The 23,151-nt window shown below is 46.8% G+C and overlaps 1 protein-coding gene across 1 annotated transcript in view; it reads left to right on the top strand.

Annotated features, from left to right (window-relative positions):
• The window catches only part of VTN (vitronectin), a 60,472-nt gene that overhangs the window by 24,401 nt on the left and 12,920 nt on the right, over positions 1-23,151 (top strand). The window contains exons 3-5 of the mRNA XM_077294496.1: positions 8,344-8,598; positions 8,729-8,868; positions 21,491-21,647. Of these exons, the coding sequence (XP_077150611.1) occupies positions 8,344-8,598; positions 8,729-8,868; positions 21,491-21,647 (552 nt within the window). The remainder of the gene's footprint in view (positions 1-8,343; positions 8,599-8,728; positions 8,869-21,490; positions 21,648-23,151) is intronic.

The raw sequence follows: 23,151 nt of genomic DNA, 5'->3' as shown, positions 1-23,151 counted from the left end.
CTGCACATGATGCTCCATACTGTATAATGGCTGCACATGATGCTCCGTACTGTATAATGGCTGCACATGTGCTCCATACTGTATAATGACCGCACATGATGCTCCATACTGTATAATGAGCCGCACATGATGCTCCATACTGTATATTGGCCGCACATGATACTTCGCACCATATAATGGCCACACATCTACTCCTACACACGCGGCTGCGCTCTGTACACTTTGCACACACGGCTCCGCTCCTTACACATGCGCTCCACTCCGTACACTTCATACACACACGGCTCCGCTCCATACACTTCATACACACACGGCTCCGCTCCGTACACCTCATACACACATGGCTCCGCTCCATACACCTCATACACACAAGGCTCCGCTCCATACACCTCGTACACATTCAGCTCCGCTCCGTACACCTCATACACACACGGCTCTGCTCCATACCTCATACACACACGGCTCCGCTCCGTACACCTCATACACACACGGCTCCGCTCCATACACCTCATACACACACGGCTCAGCTCCATACACCTCATACACACACGGCTCCGCTCCATACACCCCGTACACATGGCTCCGCTCCGTACACCTCGTACACATTCAGCTCCGCTCCATACACCTCGTACACACATGGCTCCGCTCCATACACCTCATACACATACAGCTCCGCTCCATACACCTCGTACACATTCAGCTCCGCTCAATACACCTCATACACATTCAGCTCCGCTCCATACACCTCGTACACACACGGCTCCGCTCCATACACCTCATACACACACGGCTCAGCTCCATACACCTCATACACACATGGCTCCGCTCCGTACACCCTGTACACATGGCTCTGCTCCGTACACCTCTTACACATTCAGCTCCGCTCCATACACTTCGTACACACGGCTCCGCTCCATACACCTCGTACACACATGGCTCCGCTCCATACACCTCGTACAGACACGGCTCCGCTCCGTACACCCCGTACACACAGCTCCGCTCTGTACACCTCGTACACATTCAGCTCCGCGCCATACACCTCGTACACACACGGCTCTGCTCTATACACCTCGTACACACGCGGCTCCGCTCCGTACACCTCATGCACACACGGCTCCGCTCCATACACCTCATACACACACAGCTCCACTCCGTACACCTCGTACACATTCAGCTCCACTTCATACACCTCATACACATATGGATCTGCTCCATACACCTCATACACACACGGCTCCGCTCCATACACCTGACCTCGTACACACTGTCTGCTACATCCACACTGTAAACACCTCCTGACCCCACACAAGGCAGCTTACTTACCTCATCCAGCAGCACCATAGCAAGTTGGCAACCAGTGCCACAGCCGAGTCCTGAAATCCACCGAGGTCCCAATCATGTGGCCCCTGACTCCTCCCCTCCTGTGACCTCATCACAGGTCCTGTGCGCATAGAGCAGCCAATTTGTGGAGTAAGGCTCTGCGGGTGCAGGGATGACCGGCTGACAGGGATGACCGGCTGATTCCTACTGCACTGCATACGGAAGGGTAAGGGGCGTGGCTTAACACAAGGGGGCGTGTCGGCTGCTTCTCCTGCTGTCTGCGGGAAGCAGAGCGTCCCGTGCGGGAGTGCGGGGCAAAGGCTCAAAACTGGGACAGTCCCGCAGAATGAGGGACAGTTGGGAGCTATGGTTGAAGCCATCAAACAGTTTGGGTGATACTAAGGGGTCAGTATATATACAGTGAGGGGGGCATTATACTGTGTATAGGGGAGCTGTACAGGGGGGAGACTCGGGACATTATTAAATGTAAAGTGGGCACTTATTGTTATAGGGGAACTCAGGTTACTGTGACTATCAAAGGGGCACACAGGGCATTATTACTTTCTAGGGGACAAAATGTGGGCACTGTTTTCTAGGGCACTTGCACCCGGCATTACTATATTATAGAGGGTTGCTCTAGAATTTAGAAGGCACAGAGAACCACACAGCAGGTGCAGTAATAGGGACACATATGGCAGCGGCGGCTCAGCATTGGGGTATCAGCAGGATGAGGCGTTTGTGCAGGTTGGGAATAGATGATGATGGGGCTGAAAACATGAGAAGTGAAATGTGTCTTTGTTGTATTCTCTGCAGACGACTACTGGCTGGAAGAAGTTGTCATGTTGGTCTGGGCCAGATGGAAAAGACGGGAAAAGTGAATGATTCCATCAGAAGGAATGTCAGCGCTAAGTCACCATCTATAACTGTGCTGTGATCTCTTATATGTTCCGTAGGACTAGTATCTACCACTGACCATATGGTGGTAATATCCATGTTGGTCTTTGTATATAGATTATTTTCAGCAATAGCGTGGTCATCTGCTGAGGTTCTCCTCCACTATCAGTGTGCATCACCGAGTTGTAATCAAGGTTACCTGGTTAGGGGCCCACTCAGAAGTCCCCCCCCTCAACGAAAACCCTAGCTACTCTGTCGTGAAACAAGTGTTTTTAAAAATATTTGTTCATGATTATCTTGCAGTGTAAACGCACCTTCAATGCCAGAGCATGACACTTAAGGTACCGTCACATTAAGCGACGCTGCAGCGATAGCGACAGCGATGCCGATCGCTGCAGCGTCGCTGTTTGGTCGCTGGAGAGCTGTCACACAGACCGCTCTCCAGCGACCAACGATGCCGAGGTCCCCGGGTAACCAGGGTAAGCATCGGGTTGCTAAGCGCAGGGCCGCGCTTAGTAACCCGATGTTTACCCTGGTTACCAGCGTAAAAGTTAAAAAAACAAACAGTACATACTCACCAGCGCGTCCCCCAGCCTCTGCTTCCTGACACTGACTGAGCTCCGGCCCTAACAGCAGAGCGGTGACGTCACCGCTGTGCTTTCACTTTCAGTTTAGGGCCGGCGCTCAGTCAGTGTCAGGAAGCAGAGGCTGGGGGACGCGCTGGTGAGTATGTGCTGTTTGTTTTTTTAACTTTTACGCTGGTAACCAGGGTAAACATCGGGTTACTAAGCGCGGCCCTGCGCTTAGTAACCCGATGTTTACCCTGGTTACCAGTGTAAAATATCGCTGGTATGGTTGCTTTTGCTGTCAAACACGGCGATACACGGCGACCTAGCGACCAAATAATGTGCAGACCTTCTAGCAGCGACCAGCAATTTCACAGCGGGATTCTGATCGCTGCTGCGTGTCAAATACAGCGATATCGCTCCCTAGGACGCTGCAACGTCACAGATCGCTGGCGACGTTGCTTAGTGTGACGGTACCTTTATACGCAGCTAATGTGGCAGCCCCCGGCCATAGGAGACTGTGGTCAGTGACCAAATCTATCTCCTACACTGTGGCTACCTGACATGCCCAGTTCCCAACTGTAGGTGTTGCCAGATGCCATTTTATTGCAGCCCAGCGCTATTCGCTACAATGGGTACAATTTCCCTCTGCCGCCTGTAATTACTGTGATCTGAGAAGAGCAGTAATATAATTGTGGCACTCTTATCATAGTAATTGCCAATAAGCAGTCACCAGGTCTGGACACCAGTGCTGTGGCAGTGATTTCATTTAGAGACATGAGGATCAAACTGCTGGATAAAGTAACCTCTGCAGTCCTAGTGTCTGGACCTGGTGAGTGTAATTACTGTGATCTGTGCGGAGCAGTCATATCATTGCGGCTGCAGCACTCAGGTCACAGTTATCAGTGCTCACTGGGTCCGGGCAGCAGGGCTACAGCTGTGACTTCTGAGGTTTGTAGTACATGTCACTGGAGGAAATCAGCGCTGCAGCTGATCTGTGCTTACTGCTCACCACTTTTTACTGTGATCTGAAAGCTGAACCATGTAACTCATACGCACATTTGTGACTCCACTGAATTTTTGGAACACAGTCTACTTATTGATGGTAGCATTAGTCATCACGTTATTCTTGTTTAAGAACCCAGACAATACATTTGCAAGTCAAAAGGAAAATACAAGTACTGTATGTCAAGTTCCTATCAAAAGAGCCTCAGTAACTATTAAGTCACACTATAATAATGCACTATTATATATCGCCTACAAGTCACAGCTGACAAGTCGCCATAGTTGAAACTGACTTCTAGATTCCACATTGGAAATTCCTGGTTCCCAATTGGCTTCATGTACTTTTTACTTAACACAATGTGACCAAAGTCTGATTACTATGATACATAGTAAAAAAAGAAAACAATAACCTAAAACAGCTCATCACCTACAGCATCTCGCTTCACCACAATTTTATTTAGGATTGAAGTACTAATTTGGCCCCAAAGCTTAGGCGTCTTTAGCTATTCTGATGGGTAACTCTCTGGGTAACTTAGCTGGTAGGAATCTACACTGTGGGTCTGCCTGAAAGGAATCTGTCAGCAGAATTTCACACCCCAAAATACTTACATGCACATATAACTCTTTCCAGACAGGTCCAGCAATACCTTTACATGGCAAGTCTGTTCCTATGTTACTGAGAAATCAGTGTATACATTTATATGCAAACAAAGCCGTAGATTTGAAACCTCTGTCACTCCAGCTCTATTTCCCCCCCAGCAATGCCTCTTACTGCTGTTTGACTGATGACTCATTTGCCAAACATGACACAGCATATAGGCTGTCAGTCAAACAGGAGGCAGTGACGCTGGGCGGGGAATAGAGCTGGAGTGACAGAGGCTTCAGATCTATAGCCCGATTTGCATATAATTTAAAACACTGACATCTCAGTAATGGTGATGAAACAGACTTGTCATGTAAAGACTTGTCTGTGAAAGAGATACATGCACATATAATTATTTTTGTTTGGTCATGGCCCAGTTTGGGGATATGATCCAGCGACCTGTTGCTTTGTGGTCAGTTTTTCTGCCTGTTGAGCTATGGCTCTTTTCCTTCCCTGTTGTGAATTTACCTTTTTGGCTCCCTCTAGTGGTTACTAGTGATTTGACTCTGGGAATGTCTGCCATCCCTTGTATGCTCACCTGGGTCGTTAGGTCAGGGGTGTTGCTATATAAGCTCCATGGACCTTCAGTTCAATGCCTGGCAACGTTGTAATCAGAGCTAATCTGTTGTGCTCTTGTCTACTGATCCTGGTTCCTGCTAGATTAAGCTAAGTCTGCTTTCTTGCTTTTTGCTATTTGTTTTTGTTTGCATTTTTGTCCAGCTTGTACATAATCTGTATCCTTACCTTGCTGGAAGCTCTAGGGAGGCTGGAGTTCTCCCCCCGGGCCGTTAGACGGTTCGGGGGTTCTTGAATTTCCAGTGTGGATTTTTGATAGGGTTTTTGTTGACCATATAAGTTATCTTACTACATTCTGCTATTAGTAAGTGGGCCTCTCTTTGCTAAACCTAGTTAATCTCTGTGTTTGTCATTTCCTCTTACCTCACCGTTATTATTTGTGGGGGGCTTGTATCCAACTTTTGGGGTCTATTCTCTGGAGGCAAGAGAGGTCTTTGTTTTCCTCTTCTAGGGGTAGTTAGTCCTCCGGCTGGCGCGAGACATCTAGCGACCAACGTAGGCATGTTCCCCGGCTACTTCTAGTGTTGGCGTTAGGAGTAGATATATGGTCAACCCAGTTACCACTGCCCTATGAGCTGGATTTTTGTACTTCGCAGACTTACTTGTTCCTCTGAGACCCTCGCCATTGGGGTCATAACACTTCCCTATCCGAATGCTGATTTTTCCTTTGTCCTTATTCTTCCTTTTTGGCTTGCTCCTTTCCAGGTGTTTTCCAATTTCTCATTTTGTTTTGCCTTATCAAGTTCTAGTTGGGGCTTTATATAGTATCCATTTTCTGAACTTCCTTGCTGGATATATTTCCGTGTGGATGTATATTTTGGAGTTCCAGCCCTTTTTAGTGGTTTTCCTCGCTGGGTTAACTTCAGTTGTATTCTTTCTGCAAGTTGGTTTACTTTCGCTCCCAGAACCTTTTCTTATTACCACTGTTAGATTCTGTTAGGTTAGGTAACTGTTAGGTTCTTGTGAGGCCTTTCTTGTTACTTTTATTTTTGGTACTCCTCCTTAACCTTCACCCCTCCACCTTATATGAATGTGTCTTAGTTTTGCACCTTGGGTTCTCGTATCTTTCCTGAAACTTTCTTTTCCCCTTGTTGTTAGTGTGTTGCGGCCTCACCTCTAGTTCTTTAGAGAAACCCCTTCACGGCCTTGTACGGAACCAGGTTCAAGGTGGTGCTTTTAGCTGTGCTGCTCGAGCCTTTCTAGTCTGTACAGGGACCAGTTGGGTGTAGGTGCGGCGTTTCCCTGTTGTGAGTGTGAACACGTTCATAGTAATTTTTTTTTGGGGGGGGGATAAAATCCTGCTGACAGATTCTCTTTTAAGGGAATTTGTCATTAAAGGGGTTGGTCACTACTTTGATATAAAAAGTGGAGAACTTATATCTGATCAGTAGGGGTACGGCACCTGGCCCCTCGCCTATTAGCTGTTATCGATGGTGTTTAGAAGTTCTCGGATGCTGTCTGAACACAGCAACTCCACAATTTCTACAGTGCCCACAGCCAGGTACTCCAAATCGACCCCCTATAATTGCTGCTGTGTTCTGGCAGCATCTGAGAACTTTCAGCTTACACCGGTGTCGGTAACGGCTGTTTGGAGGGGGAGTTGGGTGTCACATGGCCAAGGATCAGTTATTGATGACCTATCTGATGGACAGGTCATTAATTAAAAACTAGTGGCTAACCTCTTTGAGATTAACTCCCCAAAAAGCATATATGGGCATGCAGGTCTTTGAAAGCTAAGTTGAGTTGATGGGAAGGATGAATGAAGCTTAATACAGGGCAAATCTTGAGGAAAATCTGTTGGAGACTAAAAAAGACTTGAGCCTGGGGCATAGGTTCACCTTCCAGCAGGACAACAACCCTTAACATACTGCCAGAGCTACAATGGATGGTTTAGATCAAGCATATTCTTGTGTGTGAATGGACCAGTCAAAGTCCAGTCCAAGATCCTATAAAGAATTTGTGGCAAAACTTGAAAATTGCTGTTCACAGATGCTCTCCATCCAATCTCAGTGAACTAGAGCGTGTTTGCAAGAAGAATGGGCAACAATTTCAGCCTCTAGATGCGCAAAGCTGGTAGTGACATACCCCGGAGAAATTGCAGCGAAAGGTGGTCCTATAAAGTATTGACTCAGGGGGGTTGATCTTAAGGTACCATCACATTAAGCGACGCTGCAGCGATATAGACAACGATGCCGATCGCTGTATCGTCGCTGTTTCGTCGTTGTGTGGTCGCTGGAGAGCTGTCACACAGACAGCTCTCCAGCGACCAACGATGCCGAAGTCCCTGGGTAACCAGGGTAAACGTCGGGTTACTAAGCGCAGGGCCGTGCTTAGTAACCCGATGTTTACCCTGGTTACCAGTGTAAATGTAAAAAAAAACAAACACTACATACTTACATTCCGGTGTCTGTCGGGTCCCCCGGCGTCCGCTTCCCTGCACTGTGTAAGCGCCGGCCGTAAAGCAGAGCGGTGAAGTCACCGCTGTGCTCTGCTTTGCGGCCGGCCGGTGCTGACACAGTGCAGGGAAGCGGAGGCCGGAGGACCCGACAGACACCGGAATGTAAGTATGTAGTGTTTGTTTTTTTTTACATTTGCAATGGTAACCAGGGTAAATATTGGGTTACTAAGCGCGGCCCTGCGCTTAGTAACCCGATGTTTACCCTGGTTACCAGTGAAGACATCGCTGAATCCGCGTCACACACACCGATCCAGCGATGTCAGCGGGTGAGCCAGCGACGAAATAAGGTGCTGGCCTTCTAGCTCCGACCAACGATGTCACAGCAGGATCCTGATCGCTGCTGCGTGTCAAACACAACGATATAGCTATCCAGGACGCTGCAACGTCACGGATCGCTATCGTTATCGTTGTTAAGTTGTTCAGTGTGAAGGTACCTTTACTAACAGATTCTCTTTAAGTATACCTAGATGGGTATGACGATAGAAATTAGGTAAGGCAGAATACAGGAAATTGGCAAAGAGGGTAAAGTGAATTCAGATCAGGAGTGAGTTGTAAATGTTTCCAAGAATCCAAGGAACAATAAAACAGTTTACATTACGTCAGTGGTTATGGGGAGTATGGGGAATAGACTTCATGTTTTGGGACACAAATGTCCAATCTTTTCTCTAGAAAAAATTGTGTCATCCTTCATAAGATAGATTCAATATGTTCACTAGATGACAAATCCATTATAGCTGTCAGTATAAAGCTACCTGATGAATATTATACACAGTCTCTCTCTGTTTCTGCATAATCCCATAGAATAATTGTACATTAGATGAAAATTCTACAATCATTGATAGGTAAAACTTTACAGTATATATTATATTCTTTCTTTTCAGAGACACGAGGAGATGTTTTTGACGTTCCTGAAGATGATTACAATTATGACACTTTTAATGATACCACGGATCCCACAGTGTTGACTGAATCTACCACACTGACAGATCAGTATGTGGAATCTACTGAAGCGCCACAGAAAGAAGAGACCTCTGTAGGGTCGTCTGTAACAGAAGAGACCCCCGAGGAACTATGTAGTGGAAAACCCTTTGATGCTTTTACTAACTTCAAAAATGGTTCTATCTATGCTTTCCGAGGTAAAGAGACACAATCTGAACACAATTTGGGCTTAATTAAGTATTCTGGATATTTTTTGCAACAAATGTATTGGTCGCTAATGCCCCAAATGTATTTTTCAGTGCATATATCTTTTTTCATCTTTTAAAGGAAAATACTTTTATGAGCTTGATGATAAACGAGCGCTGGATGGATACCCGAAACTCATTAAGGAAGTGTGGGGTATAGAAGGTCCAATAGATGCAATATTCACTCGCTTGAACTGCCAGGGGAAGACTTATATATTTAAGGTAACATTGCTTTCTGTCCAGAGGCACACCTTCTCGCTGTGTGTTATTTTTTTTTCTCCTGCATGACGCCTCCTGCTTTTGATTGGTCAACATTATTCAGGAGAAAAAATACACCCCCCCAAAGAAGAAGCTCTGCTAAGACCCACTTGAACTTACAGTAAATTTCAACCCAAATTTTACATGCTAATATCTATAGCAACAGGCAGAAGAAATAAAAAAATAAAATCTATGTTTTATTCAATTTATCAACCACTATTCTATGATATAGCCAGTGTAATATTTTCAAACTGGTGAAAGGTGCCCTTTAAATCTCTTACATGATTTTCTGACTACATTGCAGCAACCACTAGGTGGAGCCTAAGAGCTTACTGCATACAATTTATTATTGATTTCAATGCATAGACATTATATATACACTATACGCCAACTAGTGGTTACAGCAAACACTCCATACACAAATTTGTCTTAGGAAAACGGAGCTTCAACTGCTCCATAAACCTATTATTTTTTATATTGTTAGAGTGCAGATTACAAAGCAAATTTACGCCACTGGTGGGATCCATGCAACCTGTCTCTGATTTGGAGATCATAAGGTCTGACTCCTTTTTGAAAACGTGGTATCCCTCTCCGCCATACAAGCTGTTGAGTCACTGGCAGACACAGCAAAAAATATGGGCCATTTGCAGTCTAATAGCTCATCATAAAGCACAATTCCACCTCTCTTGGAGGTGGAAGAGGCCTCCTTACATTTTGGGCCCCTGTGTGGCTGCACAGGATGCACCAATGGTTTGTCAACCCCTGTGTTGAATGGATTTAAAGAACTTTTTTTTCTAACACTATAGCATTGTTAGTGGCCAGATTTGATAAAAAGAAACTGATCCAAGTAATAGTGTTCTTCTTGTAGCATCATTATATGATTTTTTATGTTTTTTGAATAAAATGAGAATACTTAATACTCTTACCTGTATTCTGATGGTTATAAAGGGAAGAAACAAATGAGCATGAAGGGTTTTCCTGGAATTATAACACCATATCTTTAGGATAGACCATTGATTTCAGGTAAGCGGGTGTCCAGGACCCAGCACCACTGACGATCAGTTGACTGAATGGGCTGCGTGATAAGCAGAGGCCAGTAATGCAATAGAAGCCCTCCTGCTGTAGACCGTGTACCGGGGTGGTCTCTCCCAGAATACAGTGGGCTGAGGACAAAGAACCTGACCAATTTGTTAAGGAACTACTTTTTACTAACAACGGAAACTAAATTGCCCCGACAACACCAGATAGGAGCACAGTTAAATTTCACACACACCTAGCCTGGGTTGGCTAGGACCCCTGCGCTGCACAGCCGAGGGGCCCAGAATATTCTAATGGTTACACTATAATTTGCCTACCTATGGTTCCACCTAATGCGGCAACCGAGAGGTACCCAGAAACAAGAGTGTAATTCGATGGGTGCCAGAGACGGCCCCTGCAGTGGTGCAGTGCAGAGGTTCACAAACTTAACAATTCTCTAAGATTACAATTCTGTTAGGCTTTCTGGACACAAGCTCGCTCTAATGAGGTGAATATCTAGCTCTGGATCACACAGTCCTACTAGCACACAATGTCTCTGAGAACGTACGTCTGGCGCTAAACTCTCTCTACAGACCATGCACATACTCCCACCGGGAGCCCTGTGGTGGGGCCTGAACTCAAGACTCTCCAGCCATAACCTGGTCACTAATGAGGCTGGTTGATCGGCCTTTAAGCTGGAAGGCCGAGGAGTCCTGGACTTGTCACCTGGAGAGTAGTTTTAGCATCATAGCCTAACAGAAGGCCTTGGACGGAGGGGGGGACATCCAACTCTGCATCCAACCATAGTCATTCCCCCAAAGAAACTCTTCGGCCGGGATCACACACAGTGACATACGGCCGAGTCTCGTAGGTTAAAAACAAGCTCTGGCACCGGCACTCCAGAGCAGAGCGTGCGGCCGCATAGCAACACATGGAGCCGCACGCTCCGCTCCGGAGTGCCGGTGCCAGAGCTTGTTTTTAACCTGCGAGACTCGGCCGTATCTCGCTGTAGTGTGACTCCGGCCTTCCTCTATAACACAAGCCACAGGAGCCGTTACTCTTTTCTTCGGTACTCTGATCAGTTTCGAGCACGGAGCACAGTCTGAGCTTCAGGATGTCATTGGATTGTTCTACTCTGTCAGCTCTCTGCTCCAACTGAAAAACAACATGAGGTCTACAATAGAGTCTATTGTAGAGGAAACAGTGACCTCTTGTGGCCAGAGTCCAATACTGCAACAATGTCTATTCATTATCATCTCACACTCCACCACTAATGCACAGAGAAGTGGCACTTTGGGTTTCATTGACAACAAGATATTAAGTATAAATTATTTAAATCATAGTAATGATCATCAATACCACAATAAATAGCATAACCCTAATAGAATGTGGGCTGAAGGTGTTTGAAAGGCCAATATCAGAATAACTTTTTCTCTGCCCAAGCCTTCAAATCCACCTATGATATAATATTGCCCCCTTCAGTGATAATTGCTTTCTATGGTTTAGTTTGAGCAAATTGAGATTTCACTCTGTAATGCTCAGCAGAGCTGATAAATGTCATAGGAAGTTCTTGGACCGTTTTTGTTACAGATTATAGCTATCCAATTGTCATAAATAACTTATGGGTAAGTTCAGAACGCCATATCACAAATCGTCTGATTTGCATCCTGAAAAAACAATGGATGATTGTTCATCCATATAGAATTCTAAGAGGTCACGTTTCTCCTTGTGGAGAGTGACATACCGGCTCTGGCATGCCAAGGTAAGGAGGCTTATTCGCAGTGCAATGCTCCTCTGGTGAGGGGCAATACCCCAAAAACCCATGTATGCAAATTGAGATTCTGATTTGGTTTTTATGCTAAGTCATATTGCAAGACTAAAAAGGGTCGATAATGACTTGTAGGATCGCTGCTTCCAACAGGTGGTGCTATAGAGTTAAAGTCTTCTTCCTCTGTGAAGAGGCAATTTGCATATGGAGTTCCAAACATTCTAAAATCGGGTCCATAAGTGGTCTGTCCAGACACACTCCTGAAAAAAAACACAAAATTGAGCTTAATTTGAGTTGGTACACATGCAGAAGTTAAACGCATGTTCACATTGGCCACAAAACCTTAAAACTACAAGAGGAAAAGTAAACAAAAATCCTGATGTAACTAATTAAAAAAGCAAAAGTGCATTTAAATAACACAGGGTTTTTAGTAATACTGTGTTTTGATTAAAAAAATAGCACAAAAGCCATCCCACCTCGTCAAGGTAACTCTGATCGGGACAGTCCTACACTGTCTAATATTAAAACCTTACCATGTGTCAATGTTGACCTCAGTGTGAATAAGGGCAGACAAAAGGACTGGACCCAACCAGGGAACACCAGACTGGGGGAGCCTTACATACAATTTCCAGCTCAGAAACAGGGAGGCCACATTCTTACTCCTGTCTGGGAGAATGATCTTTTCCAGTGCCAATAGCTGTGTGCAGTCATCCTCTAACACAGGATTTTGGCTTAACGTGACCCGTTTTATCAGTTCAGACTGGAACAAAACACAAAAATTCATGAAGCGTTTCTTGGTTACATTTAATTTTTCCTGAAAATGCAAATTGGTAATTACAACATGCAAATGTTTTATTTACTTTAAAGGGAACCTGTCACCCCCAAAATCGAATGTGAGCTAAGCTCACCGGCATCAGGGGCTTATCTACAGCATTCTGTAATGCTGTAGATAAGCCCCCGATGTAACCTGAAAGATGAGAAAAAGAGGTTAGATTATACTCACCTGGGCGGGCGGTCCGATCCGATGGGCGTCGCGGTCGCGGTCCGGTCCGGGGCCTCCCATCTTCATAGGATGACGTCCTCTTCTGGTCTTCACGCTGCGGCTCCGGCGCAGGCGTACTTTGTCTGTCCTGTTGAGGGTAGAGCAAAGTACTGCAGTGCGCAGGCACCGGGCCTCTCTGACCTTTCCCCCACCGGCGCACTGCAGTACTTTGCTCTGCCCTCAACAGGACAGACAAAGTACGCCTGCGCCGAAGCCGCAGTGTGAAGACCAGAAGAGGACGTCATCCTAAGAAGGTGGGAGGCCCCAGACCGGACCGCGATGCCCATCACCGCAGCAGAACCGTCCCTGGGTGAGTATAATCTAACCACTTTTTCTCATCTTTCAGGATAAATCGGGGGCTTATCTACAGCATTACAGAATGCTGTAGATAAGCGCGTGATGCCGGTAGGCTTAGCTCACCTTCGATTTTGGGGGTGACAGGTTCCCTTTAACCTGCTGAGGCTCAAAAAAGTAATGACTTTTTACTTTTATTTTAGAAATCAAAAATACAAGTGAAGATAAGAAACTTAAGGTACCGTCACACTGACCAACTTTCCAACGAGAACGACAGCGATCCGTGACGTTGCAGCGTCCTGGATAGCGATCTCGTTGTGTTTGACACGCAGCAGCGATCTGGATCCTGCTGTGATATCGCTGGTCGGAGCTAGAAGTCCAGAACTTTATTTGGTCGTCAGGTCGGCGTGTATCGTTGTGTTTGACAGCAAAAGCAACGATGCCAGCAATGTTTTACAATGGTAACCAGGGTAAATATCGGGTTACTAAGCGCAGGGCCGCGCTTAGTAACCCGATATTTACCCTGGCTACCATTGTAAAAGTTAAAGAAAAAACAGTACATACTCACATTCTGATGTCTGTCACGTCCCCCGCCAGCGTCCACAGGGTTAAAACTGCTTTCGGCAGGAGCGCTGCTAATGCTGCGCTGCTGCCGAGAGCTTCCCTGCACTGACTGTCAGTGCCGGCCGTAAAGCAGAGCACAGCGGTGACGTCACCGCTGTCTGCCGGCGCTGACACATTCAGTGCAGGGAAGCTCTCGGCAGCAGCGCAGCATTAGCAAGCGCTCCTGCTGAAAGCAGTTTAACCCTGTGGACGCCGGCGGGGGACGTGACAGACATCAGAATGTGAGTATGTAGTGTTTTTTTTTAACTTTTACAATGGTAACCAGGGTAAATATCGGGTTACTAAGCGCGGCCCTGCACTTAGTAACCCGATGTTTACCCTGGTTACCCGGGTGCTGCAGGGGGACTTCGGCATCGTTGAAGACAGTTTCAACGATGCCGAAGTCATTCCCCTGATCGTTGGTCGCTGGAGAGAGCTGTCTGTGTGACAGACCACACAACTACTAACCAACGATCACGGCCAGGTCGTATCGCTGGTCGTGATCGTTGGTAAGTCGTTTAGTGTAACGGTACCCTTAGTAATATATAACAAGAAAAAAAATGCCGCTTTCTTCACTTGTCAATAACTTTTTGTCTTATTTGTCATGTACAACCCCTGGCAAAAATTATGGAATCATCGGCCTTGGAGGATGTTCATTTAGTTGTTTAATTTTGTAGAAATAAAGCAGATCACAGACATGGCACAAAATTAAAGTAATTTCAAATGGCAACTTTCTGGCTTTAAGAAACACTAAAAGAAATCAAGAACAAAAAATGTGGTAGTCAGTAATGGTTACTTTTTTTTAACGAAGCATAGGGGAAAAATTATGGAATCACCCTGATACAGGAAAGAAATATATCTTGGTACCGTGTTTCTTTCCGGAATCACCCTGTAAATTTTCATACCCAAAATTAACACCTGCATCAAATTAGATCTGCTCGTTAGTCTGCATCTAAAAAGGAGTGATCACACCTTGGAGAGCTGTTGCACCAAGTGGACTGACATGAATCATGGCTTCATCACGAGATAGATGTCAATTGAAACAAAGAAGAGGATTATCAAACTCTTTAAAGAGGGTAAATCATCACGCAATTTTGCAAAAGATGTTGGTTGTTCACAGTCAGCTGTGTCTAAAATCTGAAGCAAATACAAACAACATGGGAAGGTTGTTAAAGGCAAACATATTGGTAGACCAAGGAAGACATCAAAGCGTCAAGACCGGAAACTTAAAGCAATATGTCTCCAAAACAGGAAACCCCCAACAAAACAAATGAGGAACGCATGGGTGGAAACTGGAGTCAACGTCTGTGGCTGAACTGTAAGAAACCGCCTAAAGGAAATGTGATTTACATACAGAAAAGCTAAACGAAAGCCATCATTAACATCTAAACAGAAAAAAACAAGGTTACAATGGGCTAAGGAAAAGCAATCGTGGACTGTGGATGACTGGAGGAAAGTCATTCAGTGATGAATCACGAATCTGCATTGGGCAATGTGATGATGCTGGAACTTTTGTTTAGTGCCGTTCCAATGAGCTTTATAAAGACTGTCTGAAGAGAACATGCAAATTTCCACAGTCATTGATGATATGGGGCAGCATGTCAGCTAAAGGAACTAGGGAGATGGCTGTCATTACATCTTCAAAAAATGCACAAGTTTATGTTGATATTTTGGACACTTTTCTTATTTTCTATCCCATCAATTAAAAGGATGTTTGGGGATGATGAAATCATTTATCAAGATGATAATACATCCTGCCATAGAACAAAAACTGTGAAAACATTCCTTGAAAAAAGACACATAAGGTCAATGTCATGGCCTGCAAATAGTCCGGATCTCAATCCAATTGAAAATCTTGGTGGAAGTTAAAGAAAATGGTCCATGACAAGCATGGGCGGACACACCACATGTTCAGCCTGTGCAGCTGCACAGGGGCCCAGGAGGACAGGGGGCCCGATCAGCTGCTCAAATATCTTACTCTCTCATAGAGCCAGCGGCTGCATCTACACTAAGAGGAGAGGAAGGGGCCGTACCCGAGTCTTTTGCTGTCAGAGAGGGGCCTCTTCCTCTCCTCTGAGTTGATGCTGCCGCTGGCTCTTTGATAAGATGAAGGAGCCCGGGACCCCTGGACACGCCCCCCAGAATCCTTGGACACGGCCCCAGCTTCTCCTCCTGGTGAAGGCAGGAACAGGACTGGTAAGTATGGCTGATCTCAGCCAGTTCTGTCTCCTGCCTCCTCCTCACTGCCTCTGACTGCTGCTGGGAACAGCCTCTGAGCAGTCAGTACATCTGACACCTCTGCTGCCTCCTGAGCAGTTCTGACAACTGAACTGCTTGATCAATGTTCACATGAGGGGCTTTCTTGGAAAACTGCGGCACTGGCCCATTCAGATTCAGGCGCTGCAGTGTGAATGCTGAAGAGTGGCCAGTGCAGCCCAGTAAAGACCCCTCAGTACAGGGGTGGTAAGTGGCTACGGGGGGAGGGGAGGTTGATGTGATGGCCGATGTTCACATGGGTCAGGCACCTGACAGAACTTCTCAGAAGGAAGAAGTCTCAGATCCACTGACTACGGGGAGAACACTCTGCAGCTATCAGAGGTAGTGAAGAGGCAGGAAGACTGGCGAGAGCTGGAGATCTGGCCAATAAGTGCTGATGGAGGACTGAAGACCCCCAGGATGGAGCTGCTGGAGATGGAAGAATGCACCTGCCAGAGGGAGGGCACGTGTAAGTAACAAAATGTGTACAGACTTACTATCACCTATGTGTATTACCATACTTCTGTGCACCTGTTTGTAAAAGTCTATATATAAGTATCTATATATATGTATATATAATTGTCTAAGGGTCACTTCCGTCTGTCTGTCCTTCTGTCACGGTTATTCATTCGCTGATTGGTCTCGCCAGCTGCCTGTCATGGCTGCCGCGACCAATCAGCTACAGGCACAGTCTGGAAGAAAATGGCCGCTCCTTACTCCCCGCACTGTCCCCGGCGATCTGCTCCATTATCTCCGCTCCCCGCAGTCAGTGTCCCCGGTGCTCCGCTCCATATTCCCCGCAGTGTCCCCGGCCCTCCGCTCCATATTCCCTGCAGTGTCCCCGGCGCTCCGGTCCATACTCCCCGCAGTGTCCCCGGCACTCCACTCCATACTGCCCGCAGTGTCCCCGGCGCTCCGCTCCATATTCCCCACAGTGTCCCCGGCGATCCGCTCCATTATCTCCGCTCCCCGCAGTCAGTGTCCCCGGCGATCCGCTCCATTATCTCCGCTCCCGGCAGTCAGTGTCCCCGGCGCTCCGCTCCATTATCTCCGCTCCCCGCAGTCAGTGTCCCCGGTGCTCCGCTCCATATTCCCCGCAGTGTCCCCGGCCCTCCGCTCCATATTCCCCGCAGTGTCCCCGGCGCTCCGGTCCATACTCCCCGCAGTGTCCCCGGCATTCCACTCCATACTGCCCGCAGTGTCCCCGGCGCTCCGCTCCATATTCCCCACAGTGTCCCCGGCGATCCGCTCCATTATCTCCGCTCCCCGCAGTCAGTGTCCCCGGCGATCCGCTCCATTATCTCCGCTCCCGGCAGTCAGTGTCCCCGGCGCTCCGCTCCATATTCCCCGCAGTGTCCCCGGCGCTCCGGTCCATACTCCCCGCAGTGTCCCTGGCGCTCCGTCCATGCTCCCTGCAGTCACTGTCCCCGGCGCTCCGCTCCATGCTTCCCGCATTCACTGTCCCCGGCGCCCGCTCCATACTCCCCTCTGGTCACTGCTAACACAGGGTTAATGCCGGCGGTAACGGACCGAGTTATGCCGCGGGTAACGCACTCCGTTACCGCCGCTATTAACCCTGTGTGTCCCCAACCTTTTACTATTGATGCTGCCTATGCGGCATCAATAGTAAAAAAAGTAATGTTAAAAAAAAAAAAAACTGCTATACTCACCCTCCGTTGTCCGCTCACACCTGCCACATCTTCCTTTCCCAGCGATGCTTCTCGAAATTACCCAGAAGACCTAGCGGTCTCGCTAGGAACGGAAGATTTTGCGCCCATCGGCACAGCGCCGTTGGATCCCAGGAGGCGGAGAGACGGGACGCTGAGGAGCAGCGACGAGAATGGTGAGTATGTTAGAACTACAAGGGGCCCTCGGATCCGAAGGTGAGTATGTTTATTTTTTATTTTTTAACCTGTGACATACGTGGCTGGGCAATATACTATGTGGCTGGGCAATATACTATGTGGCTGGGCAATATACTATGTGGCTAGGTAATATACTACGTGGCTGGGTAATATATTACGTGGCTGGGCAATATACTACGTGACTGGGCAATATACTACGTGGCTGGGCAATATACTACATGGCTGGGCAATATACTACGTGGCTGGGCAATATACTACGTCGCTGGGCAATATACTACGTCGCTGGGCAATATACTACGTGGCTGGGCAATATACTACGTGGCTCTGTGTTATATACTACGTGGCTGGGCAATATACTACGTGGCCTGTGTTATATACTACGTCGCACTACATGCATATTCTAGAATACCCGATGCGTTAGAATCGGGCCATCATCTAGTGTATGTACTGTATATGTACCTATGCACAGTGCTCATATGTATCTGTGGGACACAAAGATAATCACAGTACAGTATATATATGTATACAGTATATATATGTATATATATATATATATATATATATATATATATATTAGAACCTGAGTGTACAGTAGCTATCTGTGTGTCTATAATTATATACAGTATATATACAGTATACTGTATATGCTACATATAATGCACACACATACACACAGTCATGGCCAAAAGTGTTTTCATGTATCGATGTGTACTTTGGTTATCTATGCATGTATGTACAATATGTATATATATTAGTATCTGAGACACAGTAGGTAGTAAGTGTAAAGGTAAATATCACTTAAAGGGAACATGTCAGCAGTTTTGGCCGCTATAAGATACGGCCACCACCTTTCAGGGCTTATCTACAGAATTCTGTAACTATGTAGATAAGCCCCCGATCCAACCTGAAAGATAAGAAAAATAAGTTTTATTATACTCCCCTGGGGGGCGGTCCGGTCCGATGGGTGTCGCAGCTCAGGGTCCGGGGCCTCCCATCTTCTTGCGATGCCATCCTCCTGTTGCTTCATGGCTCCCCGGAATCACGCTCCTTCACAGGCGTACTTATCTGTCCTGTTGAGGGCAGAGCAAAGTCATGCAGTGCACAGGCGCTGTGCCTCTCTGACCTTTCCTGGCATCTGCGCACTGCAGTACTATGTACAGAGAAGTACGACTACGCAGGAGGCCAATGCCGGGGAGCCATGATGCAAGCAGCACAGTGGCGATCATAAGAAGATGGGAGGCGCCGGACCCGGAGCTGTGACACTCATCAGACCGGACCGCCCCCGGGTGAGTATAATAAAACTTATTTTTCTTCTCTTACAGGTCGGATCGGAGGCTTATATACAGCATTATAGAATGCTGTAGATGAGCCCTGAAAGGTGGTGGCTGTATCTTATATCTGCCAAACCTGGTGACAGGTTCCCTTTAGCGGGGCATTCCCGGGGCCAGACAAGTCGCAGCTGCATTGGGCCCAGAAGTGGAGTGCGGCCACTGACACCGGCGAATATTTCAGCTCGATCTGCATCCTTGGACGCACATTCAGCTCAAATATATTGCAGCACCGGTGATCCGCCAGTTCCGCTGCAGTACACGCCGCTGACCAATTTGCATCCAGCATCTGACCTCGGTGTGTCCATGACTGGGGGACATATGGCAGTGACGACAAGTCAGCTGGCGGCTCTTGCGCCGGTTGCAGAAGAGGACGCCGTGTGGCATGGGAGCGGAGAAAGGTGAGTAGAATCGAGTTTTTTTTCATGTGTTGCAGAAGAACAAGACAAATTCAGAAAGGGGCATGTAGCGCTATGCCTGACATGGTGTCCCTCCTCCCTCTATGCAGGGACACCAGCTTACTCACCGGCCCATGGCATTGTCTCCAGCATGCTCCTGCTTTCTACCTCCACTATGCATGCTGCAGCTGCACTGTGTCCCGATGGGGTGCCTAGGGTGCATCTGTGCGCACTCCCCTGTTCTAAAAGGGGCAGCACGTACATATGGTAAATGCTCAGCTGGGAGGCATTTAGTTAAATGTGTGTTCACTTGCAACGTGTCTCCCAGCCAAAAGCGTGGAGACATCTTGTATAAAAAGCACCCTCCTCAGTAGGGAGGTGCCTGAGCAATCCCTATAGTTACAGTATGTTAGGTAGTTGGTGTGTATGCAACTGTGTGTTGCCAGGTCCCCCATCCCTAGTCTGATATAGTATCCCATATCCCATACCCTGTTTACTGTTATTAGTGCTCGCTTCCTGTGACTGCTTCGGCGGTGACCGTATCCTGAAATCGCATCTGCGGTATCGGTACCCTCCCGTCCCTTATTACATAACATCCTGTTTATGTATGGTGCCGTCCTTTATTATATAGCGTCTAGTGATGAGCGAATATACTCGTTACTCGAGATTTCTCGAGCATGCTCGTCGGTCCTCCAAGTATTTTTTTAGTGCTCGGAGATTTAGTTTTCTTCGCCGCAGCTGAATGTTTTACATCTGTTAGCCAGGCTAAGTACATGTGGGGGTTGCCTGGTTGCTAGGGAATCCCCACATGTACTTATGCTGGCTAACAGATGTAAATCATTCAGCTGCGGTAAGAAAAAGTAAATCTCCGAGCACTAAAAAATACTCGGAGGACCCCCAAGCATGCTCGAGAAATCTCGAGTAACGAGTAGATTCGCTCATCAGTAACAGCGTCCTGTTATGTGGAGCGCCGTCCATTATTACCCAGTATCATCTCTTGCCATCTACAGCACCGTCCCTTACATTGAGTATTCTCATTATTTTTGTTATTCACAGCGTCTTCTCTTTATTGCATGGTGTCCTCTCCTGTAAAATGTAAAATGACTGCTGAGGGAGCAGCATCTGACCAGAAGACCAGTCCATCAGCCGCATCCATCACAAAAGAAGCTTTCCCATACTCCATCAGCCATCATTTCAGTTTATATCTAACAGGAGTGGATGATATGTAATAAAGAACAGGGAGGTATAAATAACAAAAATAATGAGAATCTCATATGTAAGGGACGGTGCTGTACATAACAAGAGGGAACTATATGATACGGGACGGTGTTATACATAAAGAGAGAGCACTGTGTAATAAGGGTTGCAATATATATGAGAGGAGACTGTAAAAAAAATATGTATATGTAGCTTGGTCGCGATGAAAGGAGGGGGGCCCAGATACATTTCTTGCACAGGGGCCCTAAGCTGTCTGTGTCCGCCCCTGATGACAAGGCTCCAACCTGCAAAGCTGATCTGGCAACAGCAATCCGAGAATGTTTGAGCCAGATTGATGAAGACACTGTTTGACACTCATTAAGTCCATGCCTCAGAGACTGCGAGCTGTTATAAAAGCCAGAGGTGGTGCAGCAAAATACTAGTGATGTTTTGGAGTGTTTTTTGTTTGTTTGTTTTTAATGATTCCATAATTTTTTCCCTCATAATTGATTAACTCCATAATTTTTCCCCTATGCTTGGTTAAAAAAAGTAACCATTACTGACGACCACATTTTTTGTTCTTGATTTCTTTTAGTGTTTCTTAAAGCCAGAAAGTTGCCATTTGAAATTACTTTAGTTTTGTGCCATGTCTGTGATCTGCTTTATTTCTACAAAAATAAACAACTGAATGAACATCCTCCAAGGCCGTTGATTCCATAATTTTTGCCAGGGGTTGCATATTAATGCTTATACTGAAAAGTCACCTGAAAGTGCAGTTACAGTCTAACTAATAGACTCCTGCTCACCTGATTTTCCAGGGTACACAATATTGGCGGTTTTCTGATACAAGCCTGGACCCTGGATACCCCCGCGCCATTAGTGATGGTTTTTCAAACATTCCAAACAAAATTGATGCAGCCTTTTGCCTACCAGCAAATAATTATGAAGGCACTGAAAAAGCTTACTTCTTTAAAGGTAATGTTTATTGACTGCAAGTTACATTGTCAAATACTACTTCACTCTGGTGACATGTGCAGAACACTTTTGTAAAAATGGTTTATCAATGATACGAGAAGCCATAAATACTCTTTTAGAAAATCATATACACTGTATATTGTATACTGGTGTCCATAGTCCATTATATATCTTCTATGTTATTGAAGTAGCTCCGTTTATCAGCATGAGTTATCTGTAATTTTTTTCTCATGTCGATTTTGCTTGAGAAACCAATTACAGCTTGCTGCAAGTGTATCCGATAATCAGAAGAAGGAATAACAATTTTGTGGCGCCCCATGGTCCTGGTCCTCACAGTAACCTCGCTTTCCTCCCGGGGAGAGTGATGTTACGTTTGGAGGCAAGAAGGGATAGCTGTAACCAGGTAGCCACCAGCATGCAACACATTCACACTCCAGGCCACCAGGGGGAGCTTTTGATCCTATTAACTAGGTGACTCCCCATATGTATGGTAGTCTGTAGGGAAAGTTAGTCAGTTTTTCCAGACAGCAGACAGTAACAATCTGGGACAGAAGAGGGTTTACGGAGCTGTGTAGCTGCAGTGCAGCAGTTCCTGGGAAGAGACATACAGAAAGCCGAATATATTGCAGTGAATGTACAGGAGAGAAAAGCACAGGAAAGGATACCAGGGAGAGACCAGCCCCGAGCAGGCTGCCTCCTTCTGAGGCGCAGAGACCAGAAGCCGGAACACCGAGGTTGTAAGGCCCTCTACGACTTACATCAGAGACTGGCAGGACAGCTGAACTCTACGTTACCTGTCCACCTTAGTACCCAGGGGGCACGGTGACACACTTAGAGGCTGGGGCTTGCTAGAGTCCCTATAAACCACCTCAAGTCACCAGTCATATGGGTCGTGTCCTATCCTATACAGGGGACAGAGAGAGAGAGAACATCTGTGAGGACCATATGTGAAGCCATAGGTAGTAAGGGACTACAACACCACGGCGCTAGAGGAAGGCTTTGATTTCCACCTGGGTAAGAGGACTCCTAACTTGCCTCCAAGCCAGCCGGACCCTGCCTGCCCTGCGATTTAGTGCTCTGGACTGTGGATGCTGAAGCCTTCAGTAAATCAAGGTAAAGAGACTGCAACCCTGTGTCCTCATTCTTTACTGCACCTTTCACCATCTTCCATCTACGCACCGGGAGCCCTGGGGATATACTTCACCTGTGGGAAGTTATACCATCTAGCTGCCATAACATCACCCCAGAGGACCCCTTAAAGCAGTGTTGGTCCCCACTGACCGAATACCACAGGTGGCGTCACGAACATAAACTTTATTCCCTTTAAAGACCTTTCACTTTTACATGTGCGCCCAGGGCCACGGCCCGGGTCGCAGCCACCATGACATCCCCCTGTGAACAGCAGGGCCCGGTACTGAGTACCCCACGGCCCTGGCGGGTGACTCAATTTGACCTCAGATCTTGAGGGTCTGATTCAGGACCTCCACTGATACTGAGTTTGAAA

This window comes from Ranitomeya variabilis, chromosome 3, assembly GCF_051348905.1.
Source record: "Ranitomeya variabilis isolate aRanVar5 chromosome 3, aRanVar5.hap1, whole genome shotgun sequence".
NCBI classification, from domain to species: domain Eukaryota; kingdom Metazoa; phylum Chordata; class Amphibia; order Anura; family Dendrobatidae; genus Ranitomeya; species Ranitomeya variabilis.
This window is presented reverse-complemented; position numbering and strand designations above follow the sequence as displayed.